The sequence below is a fragment of the Tauraco erythrolophus genome, chromosome 3 (genome assembly GCF_009769465.1).
Source record: "Tauraco erythrolophus isolate bTauEry1 chromosome 3, bTauEry1.pri, whole genome shotgun sequence".
NCBI classification, from domain to species: domain Eukaryota; kingdom Metazoa; phylum Chordata; class Aves; order Musophagiformes; family Musophagidae; genus Tauraco; species Tauraco erythrolophus.
In genome coordinates this window covers 58,124,621-58,147,379 of record NC_141467.1, presented here as the reverse complement: position 1 = coordinate 58,147,379, position 22,759 = coordinate 58,124,621, and the positions used below count along the sequence as shown (strand labels likewise).

General features: G+C 37.2%; 1 protein-coding gene across 1 annotated transcript in view; it reads left to right on the top strand.

Annotated features, from left to right (window-relative positions):
* The first annotated feature begins 67 nt into the window (after positions 1 to 67).
* PRKDC (protein kinase, DNA-activated, catalytic subunit) overlaps positions 68 to 22,759 on the top strand; it is an 84,906-nt gene continuing 62,214 nt past the window's right edge. Inside the window, 28 exon segments of the mRNA XM_086608636.1 lie at positions 68 to 209; positions 964 to 1,040; positions 1,141 to 1,233; positions 2,076 to 2,150; positions 3,082 to 3,190; positions 4,466 to 4,578; positions 5,239 to 5,338; positions 5,868 to 5,923; positions 6,010 to 6,040; positions 7,045 to 7,202; positions 7,422 to 7,568; positions 8,364 to 8,528; positions 9,376 to 9,544; positions 10,653 to 10,702; positions 11,311 to 11,442; positions 11,732 to 11,881; positions 12,331 to 12,446; positions 13,125 to 13,284; positions 14,241 to 14,327; positions 14,702 to 14,821; positions 15,209 to 15,368; positions 15,809 to 15,915; positions 16,936 to 17,026; positions 18,444 to 18,607; positions 19,275 to 19,427; positions 20,657 to 20,764; positions 21,562 to 21,788; positions 22,203 to 22,297. Coding sequence (XP_086464762.1) covers positions 68 to 209; positions 964 to 1,040; positions 1,141 to 1,233; positions 2,076 to 2,150; positions 3,082 to 3,190; positions 4,466 to 4,578; positions 5,239 to 5,338; positions 5,868 to 5,923; positions 6,010 to 6,040; positions 7,045 to 7,202; positions 7,422 to 7,568; positions 8,364 to 8,528; positions 9,376 to 9,544; positions 10,653 to 10,702; positions 11,311 to 11,442; positions 11,732 to 11,881; positions 12,331 to 12,446; positions 13,125 to 13,284; positions 14,241 to 14,327; positions 14,702 to 14,821; positions 15,209 to 15,368; positions 15,809 to 15,915; positions 16,936 to 17,026; positions 18,444 to 18,607; positions 19,275 to 19,427; positions 20,657 to 20,764; positions 21,562 to 21,788; positions 22,203 to 22,297 — 3,355 coding nt within the window.

The window sequence follows — 22,759 nt, the reverse complement described above, 5'->3', positions numbered from 1 at the left end:
GGCGGGTCCTTCGCGCCCGCTTCCGCCTTCGGCCGCGCCGCCGCCGCTATCGGCAGCCTGGGGCGGCATGGCGGGTGTCCAGGAGTACCTGCAGGAGCTGCACGGCTGCTTGCAGCCTAGCGATGCCGTCGGTGCCGCTCTGCACGGCTACAGCCTGCTCCGCAGCCTGGGGGAGACCTGCCTCACCAGCCTGGCGAGCAGCGCGCAGGGTGCGCCCTCGGGCCCGGCCCGGCCCGGCCCGGCCCGGCTCGGCTCGGCTCGGCTCGGCTCGGCGGCGGGGGGTGGCGGCAGAGGCAGGGGCTCTGAGGCCTCGAGGCCCTGAGCGAGGCCTAGGGTGGCTCTTGCCTCGCTGGTGTCTTTAAAACAGCAACTGCTGAGTTTGGGAAGGGCTTGTTGGTGTAGGGCTTGTTGTTGTGTGATCTGATCTAGGTGGTCCTGGTCCGGCAGGGGGATTGGACTAGATGATCCTTTGAGATCCGTTCCAATCCCTAACATTCTGTGATTCTGTGGTGGGGACACACACACCAGGTCTCTGGTCCTACGGGGCGGCTCTGCCCGCCTGCCCTCCCTCCCTCCCTGGGCTCTTGACACACTTGAGGGCTGCTGGCATGACATGAAAGGTTGACTTAAGAGCAGAGAGACTCTCTTGCCCCAAATAAGCGTTTCCCTTGGTAAAAATACCTAAGTGTGTGTCCCTCTCTGCTAACCTGTCCTCCTGTTCTGTTTCTCTTGGCTCGGAGCAGGGGCAGGGGTAGGCTCCGGCTCTGGCACGGTCAGAGCTGCAGGGAAGTCCGTGGGGAGGTCCAGAAGCACCCACGTTAAGTTGTGGTTTTTCTGGTGACAAGCTTAAGTCCTGTCCAAGGTGTTAAGACGTCCTTCTGCACAAGGTGATGGGCTGAGTAGTGTCCAGCCCTGCCAGCAGTGGAAAGGAAACCAACTGCCCGATTGTTTGCTTCCCCACAGCGCTGCACCTGTCCCTGGTGTTTTCCCAAGAGCTTGGCTTACTCGTCTTTATCCACAGATCCCTCGGCATCGAGGAGGTGAGTTGGTAAACTTTAAACAAATGCTGAGATAGTGCTATATAAATAGCATGTTACATTATACACCTTAATACGAAATTATTTTTTTTTAACTTTTCAGTTTCGAGATTGCAGGGAAGAAGCATTGAAGTTTCTTTGTGTCTTTATGGAAAAAGTTGGTGATAAAGTTCATCCTTATGCCTGTAATATTAAGGTGGGTGAAGGAAAATTATTTCCTGAAGATCTTTGTTGGTTGGTTGAAACAATTCTGGTGGGTCTCATACCGTAACAGATTCGTAACTATCTTTTACCCCTCCCAGTCTGCCTGACCCATCTCTAGTGTTCTTGTTAGAGCTGAAATAACGTGATTGATATAAAGTGTAGTTAGTACAACAGAGAAGTGCAGAATTGTTTCTTCAACTGTAGACTTAATTTTATTAACTTCTCTTTTTAGAACGTAATAGGTATTGATTTTGAAAATGTTATTGATATTGAAAAATAATAATTTTAACTTAATTTATACAAACTAAATTCATAGTTTAAGTGTAGTATTTTAAATGTTTCTATAGGTGATGGTTAATTTTAGATACTGATTTTTAAAAGTTTCTCCTGCAAAGTTGTTACTTTTGCAACATATGCAGAAATTGGTGGAAACTACAATACCTCTAAAAACGAGGTTTCTTGAGTCTGGATTGCTGAGTAATAATACTTTGCATAGAAATGCTTGACTGTACCACTGTGCTTTCTGATCTCAAATTAGTAGCTACGTATTGTAAGGAATGATAGTACAGAGGTGGAAAATTTACGATGTGTGCCTTTTATTCCAGAAGCCGCACTTTCTTTGCTTGAGCAGGGATTTGTTATTATGTCAGACAGTGCTGCAGTGTTGTCAATGAAGCCACTTTCAGGACTGAATATTTTTATTGTTCTAGTCTTTTTTAGAAACCTTAACTTTTTAGGAACAGATGCTTTAAAGAGGTAGATAAATACACTGCTATCTTTGAATTCCCTTCTCTACTTATGAGTATTGCAACCTCTGTTTTCTTTCCTATATAGAAAACTTGTATCTGTGTTTATACAAAAGAGAGAGCAGCAAAATGTAAAATCACAGCTCTGGAAATTCTTATTAAGGTAAAAAGCATTTTACAATTTTCTTACTTCTGGAAAAGTAGATAATCTGTTGTATTACTGTAGTGCCGTATCATGCAGAAAACCCGTAGTCTGCAGGAACAGGAGAATAGTGGTAGTGTAATATTTAAATGTTAGTAAAAGATATGTCTTAACAACAGGTTGTCTTTGATATTCCTCCAGTAGGTTGCTTAGGTGTGTGCATGTAATTCCTTCCTCTGCTAAAGCAAGACACGATTGTTTTGGGGGCACCTGCAGATCTTCTCTCTCACAGTTCATTATGGTTCTTTAAGGAGAAGTTTTGCAGTTTCATTGTGTTCTTACTTAAAAATATTATATATTAATATATAATATGTTAGTATGTGAAAAGTGTGGAGGAGGAGGGCTTTTTTAACAAGTTTTGTTATGGTGTGAGAAAGTAGTTGCATAATGTGTTTCCTTAGAATTCATTAGATCCTTGTTTTGTAAATGCTTTTGTACCTGTTTATTTTTTTTATGAGAAACAAAACTCCCTTCTGAGTTATTCTGACTGAGTTCTTTCATGACGTGGATTGGCTTATAGCATCAGGGAGAGAAATACAATATAATCAAGACTACTGCAGAGTTGCTATACCTGTGCTCTTGTGGGATTTTTATAAATATATATATATATAAAAATCATACTGTATAATTTTCATACAGATGATCTGTATATAATATGTATAATATAAATTGGAAACCATAAATGTTGTATTTATACATATATAGGAAGGTAGTTTGTTGTTAAAGTAGATTTCATGCCAATGTTGTTTCTTAGACTGGTCACCTTAAATCTCTTTCATTGAATAGTGTACTTAAGCTGAAGTTACACATATGAACTGTAGTTTTATTTAGACCAAGTGGGATTGTGGTAGCGATATTAATGATTTTCCTAAATTTTCATTATATATCTTAGTTGCTCCAAAGTTTACGACGTTCCAGTCTGATGGAAGAAATGAAAGTCGGGGAGATATTTAATAAATTTTATGGGGAGCTTGCCACAAGAAGTAAAGTTCCTGATACAGGTAGGCTTTAGTTTTTCTGTCAATGTCCTTTGTTTTTATTTACACTCAGTTTTTGTTGGATTGTACCCCATGGAAATGTATAGTTGTTATTCCCATGGCAAGTGTGTTTAAAAACGGTAGTTGTCATGTTTTAAAGCTAATAAAATTTGTTCAGGTCTTCTGATCATGCAGTTAGCTGTTTCTTAGCAGACCTGTATACATGTAAGAGTTAACAGGTGGGAGAAATCATATAATTGAATTTAGTGGTGGCAGTTCATACTGAATTTAAGCATAGGTCTGATTTGGGATTCCCGACATAAAAAGGTATTTGTATGTCTAGTCTGTTATTATTAGTCTTTGAATACCTAAATCCTGAAAGTAATTCCAGCTTTCTTGTTGCTAACCAACTTAACTTTGCTAGGCTCTTAGGTATTATTCCTGTCCCCACACCCCCCAGGTTCAGTGCTAACCTGGTGTAGTAACCTTTGAAGTTACTCTTATATCGTTTTTGTAACCATACACATACGTACCCCTCTGACTTTGAGCCTTAAGAGTAGCCCTGGTCCCTCCAGTGGTGCTGGTGTCAAAAGCAGAGGCTGCCCATCCCTGTCAAAGTTCGTGTAAACTCCATCTCGGTGCTAAAGCTCTTTGTAACTTTATTCCAACCCCAGCCAGTTTTGTCCTCAGAGCTGCAGTTTTAGTGTGATAGTTCCTGCATTAGTCACCCCTAATGTGAACTCATCAGTCCCTGCCTTGCCTAGTTCTGTTATTTAGGATGTTAAGGATACCAATATGAGCTCTGGTCTGATTGTCTTGGCTAGTTACCACTGAAATCTTGGCATGGCAGGTCTAGCCTGCACAAAACTTATTGTGCCTGCGTAGAACCCTTTAGTCTGATCTCAAGCCTAGAGATATCTGTTCGCTGTTGGCCTTAACCCTGGTCATACTTAGAATACCCAGCATAACCTCAAGGCCCGCAGCAAACTTGGATTAGTGGTAAATGCTTCCTCAGTGGATATGGCTTTTAATTAATCAGTTTTCTAAGCCACATTTAAAAAGAGTAAATGTGTTTAACTTACTAATGTGAGAGAAGGATGCATCTCACATGATAGTATGTAGGGAAATATATATATGTATGTATTTACATCATAAAGAGACATCTTTCCTACGTGCTAATTACCAGTTAAAATTAAACCATCAGGAATTGTTTTCTCGTGGTTGCAAGTTTCATAGGAATTGCAATGGAAATGTCAAAGTTACTATTTCAGTAATAAATAATATTAAATTACTTTCTAGTACTGGAGAAGATTTATGAGCTTTTGGGAGTTTTGGGAGAGGTCCAGCCTAGTGATATGATTAACAACTCTGAAAAACTGTTCCGAGCTTATTTGGGAGAGCTTAAAACACAGGTATGATTGGAATTTCTTTTCAGACTCATGCATTGCTTTGTTTTTCCCTTGATGTGTGTAGTGCTATATGTTGGCATACTATTGTAACTGGTACAATTTGTAGGGATCTTACTGGACAATCATAGATGCTTCTTTAAGGACTATTAAGTTTATGTTCTCTGGTTCTGAGAAGCTTTCAAAGTAAAAATTCAAGGCCATCAGTGACAGCAAATCACTAATTTACTGTGAGAAAAAATGGCATGTGATGATCATTGCAGTAGGGCCCAAGAAAAGTTACATTGCCATGCACTGGTACTTTCTGATTTCGTCTCTACTAGCTGCAGAATCCTTGCGTTTCAGGTAAATATCACAGTTGTGCTAAACTTTACTATATTCTGCACTTTTATGACATTAGTGTGTGCTACCTAAGTTTTACTGTGATTGGTCTTGGTGCTTTTCAAAGAATTTCTTATGCTTCTGTAGCCAAACTCCCTCCTGAATGATATGAAACTTCTGAGTAGGAGATGTTTCTGTAGACTTGTGTTCATAGAGGGGGGTGCTGACGTAACTGTATTAAGTTGGAATATATTATTTTATCTACACTTCTAGGAACTGTGAAGCCTTGATGTAAATTTATTTTACCTTGAGGATAATATTTTTTTCAAATCCCACTTTTTGTAGATGACATCAGCTACAAGGGTACCCAAGCTGCCTGTTGTAGCAGGATGTCTGAGGGGACTGGTAGCACTCATGTACAACTTTACCAAATCTGTGGATGAAGGTATGTTCTTTTTCTCTGTGAAAAAGAGTTATAAGATTTGATATATTTTGAGTATTATACAGCCAGCAAGCAGCACCGTTTCTCACTGTCAACTCAGAATGAAAATTTCACCACTGATTAGGTGGTTTATGCAAAAGCAAGGCCTGTCCAGCTACGTGGCCCTTGTAGTCTGTGTTTGTGTAGAGTGGTTTCATGAGTGTGTTTCTGTGCGTAAATGTTTGAAGTGCTGTTTTCTAACCAGATGTTGGGCGGCTTAAGAGCCACATTGAGGCTGCAATGCAGAGATGTGTTTCCCTTAGAGACATGTCTGTTAAAGCATGGGTATTCAGAAAAATCAGTGAATACAAATGTAAAATTTTTTTCAAATTTAAGAGCATTTCAGAAAACAGCATCTCTGCCTCTTAAAACGAGATATGTGAGGCTTTCCAATATTGCTTTTTCCTACCAAGCTTTGGATAAAAATGTCTTTGTCTTCACTCTACCTCTTGTGTGTTAATGGTGAAATACTCATTATTGGATTGTTTCACAGATCCTCAAACTGCAAAGGAGATTTTTGATTTTGCAGTGAAGGCAATAAACCCGCAGGTAAATCTGCTATGTGTTAATTGTTCTGCACAAGCAAATTAGCCGTAGTGAAGAAGAAATGTGACAAACCTTTTCTGATTTTGCAGGTCGACCAGAAGCGATATGCAGTACATCTAGGTAAGATTGTAAATTATTTCAGTTTGTGCTGAGGTGAATACTGTTCATACAGTGGTGTCTTCTGTCTGGAGTTGTTTGTTCTCTACAGGCTGTCTTCAGTTTTCTAAGCTGATTGGAGAGCAAAACGGGTGTACTTTAAGTTGGAATCTAAAAAATTAAACATGTACTTGGCTAAACTAGGCAAGGTCTAATCAGCTTATCAACAGCAGCATTACGCTTGATGCCTTTTGCCCCTCTGGAGTAGTACAAAGCCCTGGTATGAGAAAGGAATCATGGTAGGAGTAGAAATAAAAGGAATGTAGAAAATTAGGAGAAAAGAGAAGATGGTGGGTTGGGGTAAAAAAATAGGAAGAGAAGGAGAATTTCACTGGAAGAAGGAGAAGGAAGTCGGGAACAAATGAAGTTCATGAAAATGAGAAATTGACCTGTGAAATGTGAGTAGCTTTTGTAGAAATTGCGAAAAATGTGAAATTTGGATACTAGGCCCGTAGTAACCGTGAAGGGTAAAACTCTCTTTAAAAATAGTCTGCCAAAAAAAAATCATTAGGGATCTTGAAATTTCATTTATGCTTATATGTAGGATTGTGAAATTACCTAGATTCTGAACTTTTTGTTTGTCTGCATCACAGTTTGGTGTAGGAGGGGACTTGGGCATGTGTCCTGACTGGAGTAACCAAATCCTTGTGAATTGTGCGATTGAGTATTATCATTTGTAACCAGTAGAGTCCTTCTCTTTTTCACTGTTAATATAAATTACTTCAGAACACAGCTGTGCTTTCTGTAATGGTGTGCGTAAAAAAGAGGATTTTGGAGAGCTGTTTTTATGCTTGAATTCTTAGTGTTTGTATACTGGTACTGTAATGGCTAGAAGAATACGTTTTAGACCTTCCAGTCATGGTAGGTATACCTACCTAAAGAATTAATGTGTACTTTTGTAGTCTGGTCTGTTTTTGGAAAGTGGAATATAAGTCTGGGGTTTAATGAGAATTGTTTTTAAATTGCAGCTGGTTTACAGTTGTTCAGCTGGCATGCTGCTCAGTTTGGAACCTTACTCCTGGACAACTATGTCTTCCTCTTTGAAGTAATGTGTAAATGGTGTGGCCACACACATCAGGAGCTGAAGAAAGCAAGTCATTCTGCACTAGATTCATTCCTTAAGCAGGTATTGTAGCTGCACTGAGATCTCCGAGACTAAAGCAAAGTAAAATTTATTGAAATAGTTGCAATATTTGGCGCTTGGAAGTTCAGTGAATGTGTTTAACGAGTAATTATTTTGTTTGAAGTGCTCTGTATTATGAGCTGGGTATCTTTTAAGACGCTATTTTTTGGTGGCCTTTTTCATGTTTCTGGAAATGCTGAAATTTTTGCATCTGCTTTACAGATTTCTTTAATGGTAGCTAAGGATGCAGAGCTACACAAGAGCAAGTTGAAGTTCTTCATGGAGCAGTTCTATGGAATCATCAGAAGAATGGATTCAAGCAACAAGGAGTTGTCCATTGCCATTCGTGGATATGGGCTTTTTGCAGCGGTATGTGCACTGAACTTATTCTGATAAAGCAGCATACTGAATGAATTTAAAGCTATCATACATACCATCCCTTTCACAGTTCTACAGAGCTTGTTATTTAGGGAATGCTTCTGTTTCTGGATGAAGTGTTGAATTTAGTTAGCCACACTGTAAAATACATTGTGGTTGAAAATTATTAAAACACATAGTGAATTTGGTGAAAGCACTTCCAGAATTGAGAGTTGTAGTTACTTCTGCTTGTACCCTAGTTCTGAAATGGAAAAACAGAGACTTCATGTACAGCTATCACAAAACTTAAGGATGCACTTAATTGCTTAGATACAGACAATGCACTTAATTGCTTAGATACAGACAATACCTTGCTAGCTCTGTCTGCGTTTAGATGGTAGAACTAGGTCAGCTCTGCTGTGGAAACACTTGGATATGTTTCCTAGAGAGCAGGAATCTCAATCAGAACAGCCAAAATGCACTCACTGCTGTCAGGACGCTAGGAGGTAATTTGTAAAACAACTGCAAATTAAAAAAAAATTAAACCATGCTTGTGCATGTATGTGGAGGGCAGGTCTTTTTGGTTAAGTCACATATTTTCATTCATTGCAGATACCGTGTTTCTCGTACATTTAGCAAGTAGAATACTTAAAGCTAGTTAATTCAGGTGTATTGAGTTCCAGGAAAAATTTAAAAGATTATTCTTATTACAGTTCAGTGATGACTTGGCAGGATTTTAGTGCTACAGCACATGTTTGCTTGCCTGTACAAAGTCACTAAAACAGTGATGTATTTTCTCTCTGTTAGCCCTGTAAAGCTATACATTCTAAGGATGTTGACGACATGTATGTTGAGCTCCTTCAGCGTTGTAAGCAAATGTACCTTACAGAAGCAGAAACAATAGATGACCATCTGTATCAGCTACCAAGTTTCCTTCAGTCCATTGCAAGTGTGATATTCCATATAGATACGGTAAGTGGAATATTTGAAGTACCAATTTCTTTATGCAGATAGGGATGTATAAGAAGGTAGTGGCTGTGAACTTGCCTGTGATAGACGGTATTTCTTTATCTGAAATATAACGACCTTTAGCTCCTAGGGGATGGGAAGAATATCAGAAGAAGAATACTTTGTTAGATTTTATTTGAACAAAGAAAATGCACAAAATATACTAAATAAAATGCTACAGTGCATTGTAATAAAAACCATGATAGCTAAATGTAAATATGTTTTTATTTATTTGAGGAAAAGCTATTTATTTGGATCTAGCCTTACCCTTCTTTTTATGTGATTTGTACCACCCTATTACTGCTTTTTCTTTTGATACAGATACTTAGCATGTCCTCTGAGGGTGTTAGTTTGATTTTCCTTTGATGCTGTGCTGTCTGTGTTCTAATGGGGGCTTTCTGGATCCTAGCTGGAGCTGGGAAGTAAGGGTGGGCAGAGAAGAGACTTTCACTTAGATTGTGTTTTCAGAATTTTAAGGATGAACTGATTATACTGCTGTGATGCTGTTGTTTAATTAAATTGGTACTTTTCTAATAAGCTTAAAACTAGTTCCACTGAAGCACTAATCTATTCAGGAGCTACTTTCTGTAATGTGTTCCAGGAAACTTTTTCATTCTGTTTGGGTTTTGGGAGGTTTTTGTATCTAAGATGTATTCACTTGCTAAGTCTTTCATTGTTCTCAGAGTAGGTCATGACTTAAACTCTTGTAACAAAGTATCGTGCTGAAATAATTTAGCATCATTCTGCACCTTGATACCGAGTTATAATCATTGTGTTTGCATCATAGGGTTTTTGGTTTTATTTCTTCTAGATTCCTGAAGTATATACTCCGGTTCTTGAACATCTAGTTGTGCTGCAGATCAATAGCTTTCCACAATACAGTGAAAAAATGCAGTTAGTCTGTTGCAGATCTATAATAAAGGTATTTCTAGCCCTCTCAGGAAAAGGTCCAGTTCTGTGGAGTTTTATTAGCACTGTGGGTGAGTCTGTGATATTAACTTTGTTGTGCTTTTTGGGGGAATAGTGTTTTTGGTTTTTTTTTTTTTTGTTTAGTTTTTGTGTTGTTTGCTTACTTTTTTTTTTTTCCTAAACTGAGTAACTGGTTCTAAGAGAGATATGTGGAATAGCCAATTGGGGTCAAAAATGAAGCTTTTCCCATCCTCTAGGAATGGAGGTTTAGGCTTCCCATTGTGCTATTTTTCAGTATTAAAAATATGAAATTAAATATGAATTAAATCACTTAGGCAATACATTTAAAAACTGTTTTGGATGACAGAATGGCCATCATCAAGGGCAGGAGTTTGTTTTGTGATAGTCTGTTTGAACGTAAGAGTTGTGTTCCTGCTCTGAAGGACTGTGAGGAGAAAGGGATTTCAGAGAAAAATGTACAAAAATCTGTTCGATATTCTTTCAACTACCCCTACAAAATGTCACAGAAGGTTGGTCATCTCTTAGAAGTGCAGTCTTTTTAAGTTTTGAAACTTGTACATGATAATAATGAAAATTCCAAATATGCAGTTAGTCAGGTATAGTCCTGCAAATGTAATGATGAGCATGTCAGCATTGGTAGCTGACGATTCCAGTAGTCTCCAGCATGCTTGACATCTCATTATAATGATTTTCAGAAATTATTTATTTATTTCAGTTACTTACAGTGGCTTTTCTCTATTACTATGGCATTTTCATTGTTTTTTTTCTTGATTTGGGTTGTGATGTGCACCCAAAACTCCAGGCTGGAATGGAGATCCTAAGTCCTTGTCTGTGAGAGTCATTGGGATTTTTTGCCTTTTTCAATATGGGCATTATGGGCAATGCCTTGATCATCACTGCATTCAGACTCAGGGAAAAGTCAAAGCAGTATTAAGAAAAAGTGGTAAGAAGCAGGTTCAAAACTGATTCCCTGTGAAACATCCTAGAGTTATGGCTCTGGTTTTGGCTATATATTTCATTAAAGAAAAATCTGTGTTCTTTTGCTTCTTCCTCATCCTGATAGAATATAGAAAATAGACTGATTTAATTTATGGCCAACATGAGCCATATGGATACTGTGCCTTTTTAAGTCTGTTCAGGCAATTTTTTTTGTTTCAGTGCATCAGGGATTAATCAGAATCTTCTCCAAGCCGATCGCATTTTCAAAGGTAAAATAACTGTTCAAACATATTTATCTAATCTAGATTCCTAGAGTAAATTCCAGTTCTTGAAGATCTAGCTCGGTATACAGGGGAAGGCCCAAAGAAGCGAAAATAGCATTGTCTGTTTTGAATTGTGGCCCAATTGTTATTAGTCTCTGATCTCTGTATCTGCTGGGAATAAGGAGAATGTGCCTCTTGTACTGAATGAAAAAAATGGCAAGAAATAGACTCTGTTTTTTTCTCTGGAGTTCTTGTTTGCTCAGGTTGTCTGTAACAAGGTATGTTGTAATTGAGGTCATCCAGCTTTCTTCCAGGTTAACAGATTTTGGACACTTTTAAAGTTTTACTGAATATTTACGTTAAAGGAGGATTTTAAAGCTTTTTAATCCTGTACAGCAGGATAACTAGAGTTTCTCAAATAACTGACTGCCAGAAGGAGAAGAGCTTTAGAGATTTTTGAAAGGAGCTGAGTGTTTTGTTCTCTTTCCAGATTGGTTCAATGAGAAGGCAAAACATTTCATGTTTCTACCTACAGAAGTAATTTTACATTGTGTTTTGGCTTAAGTCAGGTAGTTATGTATGTAGTGTTTCTGAAAAATGTGATATCCTTTCAGGATTTTTTTGGAAAAGAAGCTTCAGAAGACTCACGTGAAGCTGGAGCGGATGAGACACGGAGATGGAAAGTGCCAACTTATAAGGACTATCTGTATCTCTTTAGAAGTCTACTGAACTGTGACACAATGAAGGTAAAAGCACAGTTAACATGGAAGTAAAAAAGGAAAAGTAATCCTGAGTCTTGTTGCTGCATTTCTAACCCTAGACTTTTTCCAAACATCATGCTGAAGAAGAACTGTTTCCTGGATTTAGTTGGATTTTGTGGCTGATAAATGAATTAAACAGGGGTGAATTCAGGCTTCCATAGCTGAGGATTGTTTAAAGCCAAATCCTCTGAATCATTCAAATCTTGGTTTGTAAATTCAAGAAATAGTTCTCCTTGAAGTAGTTTTGAAACATGAACTTTTTCCTCCTTCAAAGGAATGTGTTTTTGAAGACGAAAACTTTCTTACTGCAAATTCACCACTGCAGTCCCTGAATCGGTTGCTATATGATGAACTTATAAAGTCTATTTTGAAGATTATTGAGAAGTTGGACCTGACTGTTCAGAAGCTGGATGTTAATGAACAGGTGAGACCTGATGACTTGTCCATTGATTTCTGCTGTTGTAGGGGAACTTAAAATCGCATTCCCTGTTCTGTTTTCATTGTGCTCTTATCCCTCCTTATAGTGTCCTTGAAGTAACCTTCATGCTAGTCAAAATATTTTGCTTCATATTTCTGGATATTGCATTGCAGTGTTAAGAAATGGCAACTTCAGAACTGGAAGAAATTCACCGAATCTGTGATGCCTACTCTGGCATCTAGCGGTTTTCATTTTTCTGCTCTCTTTTTTCTTATAAGCGAGCATCTCATATTATTTCTTTGAATAATTGATGTGTCAATTATTAGTCATTTGTCTGTGTCAGACTAGCTAGTAGCAGCTAGAAAAAGAGGAGGAGACTTTATCTGGAAAAAAAGATGTAAATGTTTTCTGCGTTGTCACAGATCCTTTGTTCTTGCTTCAATGTTTATTTTCAGGATGACAATGAAACTGATGGTGATTTGGTCGGACCTACTTCTGATCCTGCTTCAAACCTCCAGCCAACGAAGCCGACAGACTTTATTGCCTTTATAAATCTAGTGGAATTCTGCAGGTATTGATATGCTTTTACGTAGTTTGAAAGTTACAAAGTGATTGGAAGAAATTTAAGAAGAGATACCTGTTTCTGACTTATGATGGTATACCATATTTCAAAATGCACAAGATGATTAATAAACAGTAAGTGTGTTTTAGACATCTGGGTCATAGGTAAAAACATGCTAGCTCATCAGCTCTGTCTTTTTAAAGAGTAGAGGAGACAGATCATTCACTTTCATTATTTGGGTGTAATTGTCTATCACTATATGTTGTAACTTTTAATATTATACTGACCATATATCCTAAATACTTCAAACACCAGAAATACAGTCTTCCTAAAGTACTATGGGGCATTAAGTGAAAGGTACAGCGTTGTTTGCCTTTGAAGGATCAGCTGATTTCCCCTAGCAATACTGCAGTCTGTCTTGGTAAAGAAATGTGATACATGTGTTTATATAAATTTAATAATGAGATGTAATGAGAAAGAAATGGCTTTGCACTGTAAAGCAAAATAAAATTCTTCCAATGCTTACCTTAGAAGGCAGCTTGTAATTATTCCCTCACTGTCTTTGGAGCTGCTCTGTTATAGCAATACTTCTTTCTTGTACTGACTTGAAAGTTTAAAAAAATGAAACAAATATTTTATTCACTTTGGGTTTTTTTTCCCTGTATGTTTTCTCTTCATCTGTTTTAGAGAGATACTTCCAGAGAAGCATGTGGAGTACTTTAATCCTTGGGTATATTCCTTTGGTTATGAGCTTATTATACATTCAACAAGACTGCCTCTTATTAGTGGATTCTACAAGCTGCTTTCTATTACAATGAAAATTGCCAAGAAAATAAAATACTTTGAGGTGAGATCCCTTTTTGGAATGAAGGGATAACATGTTTATTAACAATGGTGCAGTTCTTTATATGTAAGTCTTTTATGCACAATAGTTCATTGAAAGTGTTACCCAGTTTATTCAAGTGTTTATAGCATCCTATGCCTCTGTAGTTACAAGCACACAGAAAGTGAAAATTTAGACTAGAGGCCTAGTTTCTGAAGAGGCATCATCCATGCGTAATACTCTTTCTGAAATCCTGAGCTCGGTGGACAGAGAGGTGGGAAATACCCTTGCAGTGCAGACAGTACAGAAGGTAGCTTGGATATCAGAAACAATCTAGCCAGAACTGCAGAGACGTGTCTGGGTTAATTACTCAACTTCTGGAGTATAGTTGCTGCCCACTCACTGATTTCCACTAGAAATATGATGCTCGATTGGTAGATACAACATTTGCTGTATGGAAGCTATTGTAACATGACAGTGCTTTATCCCATTATGTGTGTAGCCTACCGCAGAGTCCAGAACTGACCCTGCCGCTGCTGGTGATGGTACTAAATGAAGCAAATTTGGGAACTTACTGACATAAATGCTTGTACTGTAAATGCTGTTGTGAATTGCTCTTTTCTTATTCCACCTGCATTCTTGCTACTTGAGCATCCACTATTGGGGATTTTTTTTTTAATTATGGTTTGTTAGATAGAAGGGCAAGGAGAAAATTAAGCTGTTGAAAAGGGGTTTTTTTCAGTCCTACATATCTTGCTCATATAGGGTAATATTAAGTGTATTCCAAAAAGCTGAGTCTCAGTGCATGGTATTAATGTTAGTTCTTAACCTTTGATAGAACAAACGTACATTTCACGTTTTCGCTGATGCACATTCCATATTGAACAGTGATGTATTTATGCTGAGTTCAACTTGTGTTTCGTATTTGTACCAGGTACTACATTTTTTAATACTATTGACTTGTGGTTTCTGTTTGTTAGGGTGTCAGTCCAAAGAGTCTCAGAAAATGTCCTGAAGATCCAGAAAAGAGATCTTGCTTTGCACTGTTTGTAAAGTTTGGAAAAGAGGTGAGTTATTTTGCTGGCTAACTTTCTTAGTCTGAATGTAAGCATGAATGACTCAATCAAAATGATACCTTCTGAGAAGTCTTACGTATATGATAGAAGTAGTTCGACTCTTTAAATTATGCAATGTAGTGGGATTTTAAGGTGTTTTTCTGTCTTTTTTACTTAATGTCAGAAGAGGTGTCTTGAACACTTATTGATGTACAATTGAGAAATAACTGTATAATTGTGCATTAAATACTTCCTGGTAACCACCTGCAGGTGAATGAGATTCCAGTATTGGCTTTGAGTTGTGTGTTTTATATGTATATTGATATAGCCAAATCAAGATTTTACAAAGTTTATGATTGTTCTCGACCTGTTTATCTGAATTTTAGGTTACAGCGAAAATGAAACAGTATAAGGATGAGTTGTTGGCTTCCTGTCTGAATTTTTTGCTCTCTTTACCGCATGACATCATCATGCTTGATATAAAAGCATATATTCCTGCACTGCAGGTGGGTCAAAGTGATGTACAGCTAACTTTTTTTTTTTCCTAAAACACTTACAGAAATTGTGGAGCAAAGTTAGTTTCCTTTTGAGCAAGTAAGATAACCATTAAGTTTTGTCACTATCTTCAGTGACACAGAATGCAAATGACTTGACTTTCTGGATAAGTAAGTAAATTTTCAGACTTTGCCTTTGTGCTAAACTGACTCTGTTAGTGCCTATGTTGCACTATAATGTATATCTACTGTGCTGATCTTGAGTCAGATGTTAAGCAGGCAGAAGTTATTAAGAAGGAAGATGTATTGTACACTAAATGCTTGCAAATATTTTTTTTCCCTTTAAATCATAGTAGTCATTAAAAATGAAAGACTGATAGTTTTACATTTGACATGTAGAATGCGTTTAAGCTGGGCCTTAGCTGTACCCCAATGGCTGATCTGGGACTGGATGCTTTAGAAGACTGGTCAGCTCACATCCCCAGACATATAATGCAACCTTACTACAAGGATGTTCTGCCTCTTCTTGATGGTTATCTGAAAATCTCTACATCTACAGGTACACACAGGCAATGAATTTTTAGTCTTGAGGGAGAGGAAAATAAATTTTTCGTAGTTACGCCTAGAGACATGAATGTGACATGCTTTTTGTCTATATTGTGTGTTTCTTGTGATTGGAACAATACAATTTCTCTTACACACAAAAATTTACCTTTTTCTTAAAATAGGATTTATTTGCTACTGCTAAGCAACCATGAATTGTAGCCATTTTATATGTCACTTCTCAGCGATTTGTCCTATGTATCCTTAAATCAGCTTATTTTTAACTAATAGAGAGTTATTCTCCTTTAATAAAAATTTAAAATGAAAGAATAATTGTCACATCTTAAAAACAGAGGGATTAAAACAGGGTGGGTTTTTTTAAAGAAAGTACAAGTAGGTGCATGATGTACAGGTACAATAAACTAATATTAATATGCTGGGTTTTTTGTTCATCAGGGGAATCCCAGAATAACTGGGAAATAAGGAAACTTTCTCGAGCAGCCCAGAAAGGATTTAACAAAGTTGTGATACAGCGTTTAAGAAAAGCAAAGACGTTTTCGTGGGTAAGAACACTGATTCTTTTTAGAATTAAAAGTGAGTTAATCAACTCTCTCAGTTTCTCTTTGTTTCTTGCATTCATACTCTTTTTTTTCTGAGGGTTGTTTCTACCTTACATCAGTTCAGCGACTTCCACTCGACAGTGTGGCTCAAATAGCTGTTACATCAGCACAGCTGGAAAGATGTCATGTTCTAGGGTGAGAATGGGAGTGAAACAGAGAAAGGAAACTGAAGAAATCTTTTAAGTGCACATCACTGCCAGACTGATATATTGTGGAAACAATTTACCTCTCTACACTTAAAACTAGATCCCAGCTTAGCAGTGGTGCACTGTGCAAATTTTGCGAATGTGTAACTTTTTAGAAGAAAAATTAATTGTGGATAGGTTCATAATCTCAGAAGTCAAACGTTCTGACCAGTGACTTCTCAAGTAGCTCAAAATAAGTGTAGTTTTATTTGTATATTCGAGTGTGCAAACTATCTTGGAATAAACCTTTAGGCATGAAACTAATAGTTACTCCTGTATATATATGTGTGTGTGTATATTTCCAACCTAGTGGTCTCTGAGCAAAATTAATCGATTTTACAGGCTAATAGAGGCTTATGAAAATTAGTTGGCTACTTACATATGGATACTGGATCTGAACTTTAAATTCTAGTATTAAAGCAAACGGAGAGTAATTTTTACTTCGTATTTCTTTCCACTGTTTAGACTGCTATGTCATTCTGTACGTATGTGTTATCTGTGATAAAATTTTAACCTTTACTTGAGAAATAGCAACTGAAAGGCCACGAAATGTGATGAAAATGCTTTCCAGTGTTTGCCTCTTTTTCTTATTGAACTGAAACTGTTCTCCTGTTTGAGGTAGTTCCCCTCTCCACAGGTTCCTTATGGTTCCTTCTTCATCCTTTTGTTAATATGGATGTTAATACATTAACAAAACCTTTATTTACTATGTAAACCAAGTTATTTATGTATAGAAGTAACTCGGCCTTCACTAAGATAAGTCCGTTTAATTGTTCAGGACGACAGTCCCTCTTCAGAAGCAGTAAGGGCTAGAGTGGCACAGCTTCTTGGGTCTTTGGGAGGACAGATCAATCACAACTTAATTACAGGTGAGTGTCCTGTGAGTGTAAATAAAAACGTTTACATGCATCTGCTCTCTCTGTTGAAAGTTGATATCAGTGAGGTCATATCATCACATTATAAGAATCCATGAGCTTTTCAAGGAAAACTGTGCGTTTTTGTTCTTGTTTAAGCAAAATTGCTTTTATTTAGTTTTGGAGTTTAGGAGAGCAAAGTATTAACATTATGGAATGCAAAAAGTGTGTAGAAAACTTCAGTTAAAGGCAAAACATTACACGCGTTATGGCTACATGGTTTTATTTATTCTCCACCTTTGCCTTCTGACTGCAAAGCCATTCTAAAACTGCCACAGTTCACAATTCCACAGTACTTGTTTCTACCTCTTCACTACAATTCCCACTTAATCCAGTTTTGGAGAACTGCAGCCTGTGAATTGTATAAGTCTCAGCAAGCTTACTTCTTCATTTGCGAGTTCAGGATTCACCATACCTTTAGTAGGTCCAGGTAGTAGAGCTCCATTTGAGTGTCTCCTCAAAAAAAAAATGTTTTCTATCTTCTCGATTCAGTCTGCGAATAAGCTTTATAATTTAATTGCTAAAAAAAATTACTTAATAAAAAATCATAAAATCTAATTAAAACAAGAATGAGAAAATATACTGTAAGTATCTGACCATTAGCTTTAAGGGATAGATGCAGCACAAAATTTAGTTGGTCTGGAAATTAATCTGGTTGTATAGAAGTTTTGTTTCTTTCTTTTAGTGCTTACATTTGTTTCTTTTGCCTTTACAAGAAGTTTTCTCTCTGCCAAGTACTTCTCTGTTGCTTATTCAGAAGTATTGGGGGAAAGTTGCATTATTCCCTGGAAATTAAATACAAAGTGTGGCCACACTTTGTTAACCAAATTGACAAATATGGAAACAGAGAGAGAGAAGAGAGTAATTATGGCAATTTTCCTTGGAGGACATAGCTGTAAATGTAATCATTCTGTGTGCAGCTGCAGGAGACTTCATGTTGAGTCTCCTTGTCTGATCTGATCTTCTAGAATTGTTTCTAACAGTAGAAGACAAAAGTAATATGTTGGATGTCTCAAAGAAGTATTTTAAATCGTACGTGATTCAATGTCTTCGGGGTTTGCAATTGTCTCCAAACTTACCTGTATTGAAACCGGAGGCTGCTGCAGCTATCTCCTGAAACGTTGACTGCAATTATTTTCCCCATGTGATGGCCAAACATCTATTTGGATGTGCAAATGAAACTGGCCTTCTAACGTCCTTCTGATACTTGTAACATTTGGTGATGTATAAAGCATTATAATTTTGTGGCAATCTAACTGACGTTGGAAGATTAAAGATTTTTTTTCACTGAGCTACAGAAGTACTTGTGCTGTGTATATTATATAAAGGCCTTTTTTTTTTTTTTTTTTTTTGGTGTTTTCAAATGCATTAGCTACCTCTGCAGAAGAGATGATGAAGAAATGTGTATCCTGGGACACTGAGAAGCGTCTGAGCTTTGCTGTACCATTTGCAGATATGAAGCCTGTCATCTACTTGGATTTGTTCTTGCCTCGTGTGACAGAACTGGCTCTTTCTGCAAGTGACAGACAAACAAAAGTATTGATGTTTTTTTCTGCCTCTTTTTTTGTGCTAGCTGATAAATACTGCATAAAGTAGTGTCTTCCTTGTTAAGAAAAATCTGTTTTAATCAATTCATAGGTAGCAATGTGTTTCTTTGGTGTGCTTTCATGATGACATTATTCTGAGTGTTTAAAAACTGAAGAGCAGAAGTCACTATAAACTCGTATCAGACACCATTGTGCTTTGAGAATTACACTCAAGATAATAATGAAAATTTTAAACTAGCTGATCTTCAGTGTTTGGTTTCCTTCTCATGCCTAGCCTATGAGCTTGTGGGCCCACTCCAGCAGAGCACTTCAGCAAATATTTTGCTGCTTTGCTGGATTGGGATACTGGTATCTAAAGAGACTCCAGAATGGAGGCATCCTTGAAAACATGGTGATAGGTGGCTTACCCAGTAATGAATTTTCACCAGCTGAAAAGTGACTGTCCATGACAGTGACTAAATTACAAGGACAAAGGCCGGTTAGAATGTGTGTGAATGATTTTCATGGACATGATGCATTCCTGGAATGGTAATTTAGCGTAGATTGGAGTGATTTCTCAATTACACCCTTACTTTTGACTCGTTCTCTCCTGCCCACAATTTTGTCTTCTCTATGAAAGTTATGAATGCATAACCAAAAGGATTTTTAAATTTCAGGTTGCAGCATGTGAGCTGCTACATAGCATAGTCACGTATATGTTGGGGAAAGCATCTCAGATGCCAGAAGGACACCAGGGTCCCCCGCCCATGTATCAGTTACATAAGCGAGTATTTCCAGTACTGCTGCGTCTTGCTTGTGATGTAGACCAGGTAAACGGATTCGTTTCTAAGTGTTTTAGCTTGTTTAAAATACCTCTAAATGTGGGAATTAATTTATAATTTTATTTAGAGATTATCCTGACACATAGCCTTTTTTTTTTCCCCCCCAAATGTAATGTATTTTGTAAGTTATTTTAGGGATAGTTTTTCAGGATTTTGGCGACAGGGTGGGGTGGGATGGGGCCTTTTCAAGGGCTTCAATAATGGAGCATAATTCAAAGGTCTGTACAAATACATGAGGGTTTCAAGGTTTGAACAAAGAGGTTTGTTCAAGTTGTTCAAGGTTTGTTTGTGGTAGTAGCTGTTTTTTATTACTATATTTAATTTCCGTGTTTTTCTTTTTCTGTGATAACTTAATTTGAGGTGAAGTTGATTATTTCTATATTGGATGAGTGTGAAGCTACAATCCACAAGAAAAGTATTTGGGAGAGAATCTGTAGCTGCCTCGTTGATAGCTAAGAATGACATTTAATTCAAACATCTGAACTTGGTATTTCTCCTCCTTTACATGCAACAGAATAGGCACATGGATTCAGCTCTACTGAAATGACAGATCTTGTACCTTTTCAGTCTGCTATTTGGACCCTGGCATCCAGATTCCATTTTTAGACTGAAAGGATTTGTGTTCTGTTAAAATACACAGAAAACTATGTTACCAATTTAGGTGAAACCCTTTTTGCTGGCATATGGCTGAACATTAACCATAGGTAAATAATGTCTGGTTTGTTCCAGACCAATGCACACAGGCATACACATTGTATTGTGAGCAAGTATATTTAATGGCTCTTTCCTTCATGTTAGAGTATGACAGTATTTGGTCAGGTTGACTTATAGGTAGAATTGTTGAAATCCAGCAAGTTAGAGTAATGTATATGGTAAAGATTGAGAGATTTTAGGTCAAAATACAGCTTAAAACCAAACTTACCTATTTCCCTGGCTGTATATTGGTATCAGTCCATTGCATGCAATGTTTTTTCTCTTGCCTCAGAGGATCTTACTGAAAGTAAGCCTGGAGATATTTTGAGACTAGTTGAATTGAAAGTAGCAAACCAGATTTTTTTTTTTTTTTTTTTTAATCCTTGATATGGGAATGTTATACGAAGCTGATTATTCATAGACCCTTCTTCAGAGAAGTATTTTTAAATTATATGTTTTTGAATAGCAAAACAGTATAGAAATATATTAATCCTAGAAATGTAGTTGGGTTTTACTCTTTTCAGGTAACAAGACAGTTATATGAGCCTTTAGTCATGCAACTCATTCACTGGTTTACGAACAACAAAAAATTTGAGAGTCAAGACACCGTGGTGTTCCTGGAAGCTATCTTGGTAGGTCATAAGTCTTCCTTTTCTTTTTTCTGTACCATATGACTTTATTTTTACCAAGCATCATTTTACGACTGAGGGAACCAGGAGCACATAAACAGATATAATGGCTTTTTATTTGTCTGAAAGAAGGAAAGCAGATTATCAGGTTTGTGATCTTTTTTAATGTTTCTCTACCAAGATTTTGATGATGGATTTGTCTTATTCTTTGCAGGTAGTGTCTTTAGGATGCTTATGGCATTAATGAAACACTAATTTTATCATCAGTGTAGACAAGGAACTACTGAAATACATATTTTCTTTTTCCCTGCTCTGAATGAAAGTTGCTTTTGATATGTGCTTAATTTTCTTCTAACCTTATTTGCTTTTACCAAGTGCAAAGGCTTTAAATTTAAAACTGGCTTTTGCACTGACCTGAAATGGCTGGAGACAAGATAGATCAGGAGGTTTAGCAGTACTTTTTGTAAATAAAAGTCAGTGTTGCCACACCAGTTCTAAAGCAGAGGAAACTGGCTCACCAGAAAATGAAGTGACTAAGAAGAGGCTTCTAAACTGCTCAGTAGCTGAGATGGAAATAGAAATTCAGATCTTTAAGGCTTAATGCAGTGCTGTGAGGGCTGGAAATGCTCCCCCTTCCCTTGGACAGTAATAATTTGGAGGCTTTATTACTTCTGGGAAAGCATGAGTACGGTTTTTTAACTTACAAATAGTACTGTCTAAATAAGCCGCGTGTAATAACTGCACTAAGACAATGCCTTTTTTTTTAATTCTTGTAATGAAATAATGTTGTGTCATTTCAGAGTGGCATAGTGGATCCAGTTGACAGCACTTTGAGAGATTTCTGTGGTCAGTGTGTACGAGAATTTTTGAAATGGTCTATTAAACAAACAACACCAAGACAGCAGGAGAAAAGCCCAGCAAACACCAAGTCTCTTTTTAAACGGTTGTATAGTCTTGCTCTTCATCCCAGCTCTTTCAAGAGACTGGGTGCAGCACTTGCTTTTAACAGCATCTACAGAGAATTTAGGTGAGCAAATAAAGCTCGGAACAGTAGCTAACCTGGACTAAAGGTTCAAGGAGGTAAAAAGAATTGAGGATGGAACTCAAAACAGTCATCCACTGGCACTCATTCTACTAAGGAATACAATAGCCGTAAAATTAAATTACTCAGATTAATTATAGTTTTGTAGTTCAGGCTTTCTGTAAGTGGGGGGTGTAGAAGTTTAAATTTCGATCACAAGTTTATAGGAAGTTATTTGTGCCTTGTACAGGTCAACAAATCTTAATTGCTGTTCTTTTAGAATGGTTTAGATGTATTTTTTCATACAAACATCTTGTGCAGTTTATCTTTACAGTATTTTAATTTGGTTTTTAATTAGAATTTCACACGTAGTGCTGCTTCTACTCATGTTCTCATCATATTTATTCCTGATTTTTAAAGGGAAGAAAATTCTCTGGTGGAGAAGTTTGTATTTGAAGCATTGGTTGTGTTTCTGGAAAGTCTAGCCTTAACCCATACAGATGAGAAATCTTTAGGTGAGCTATAATTATTTAACTATGGGATGAAGAAAAAAGCTATCCTGTTGAATCTTGGATTAAAAAAGAAAAACTAAACCTAACCATGAATCTGTAACTGGAGGAAAGGTACATGTGCTTACTTTTGCAGCAAAGAAAGGATTATTTTTAATTACTGATAAAGAGGTCATTTGATATGTAGTTAGGAACTCTTTGAATCGACTCATTGCAGCATACAAAGGTGGAAGATTTTGTGTGCAAGAGAGAACCTTTTTGCATTTATGATGGTTTACAGTTTTATAGTAATACTAAAAATGCTAATGGTGCTTTTGATTTGGGTCTTCGTTTTGCAGTTACACGTTGTAAAAATGTAGCTTGGTGAGAATCTTGAAGTCTATTTTTTTATAACAAACAAAATGCTTGAAAAATTGGCAATTCTCTATATTCTGTGGAAGATGTTTATGATCTTTGTAATACTGTTGA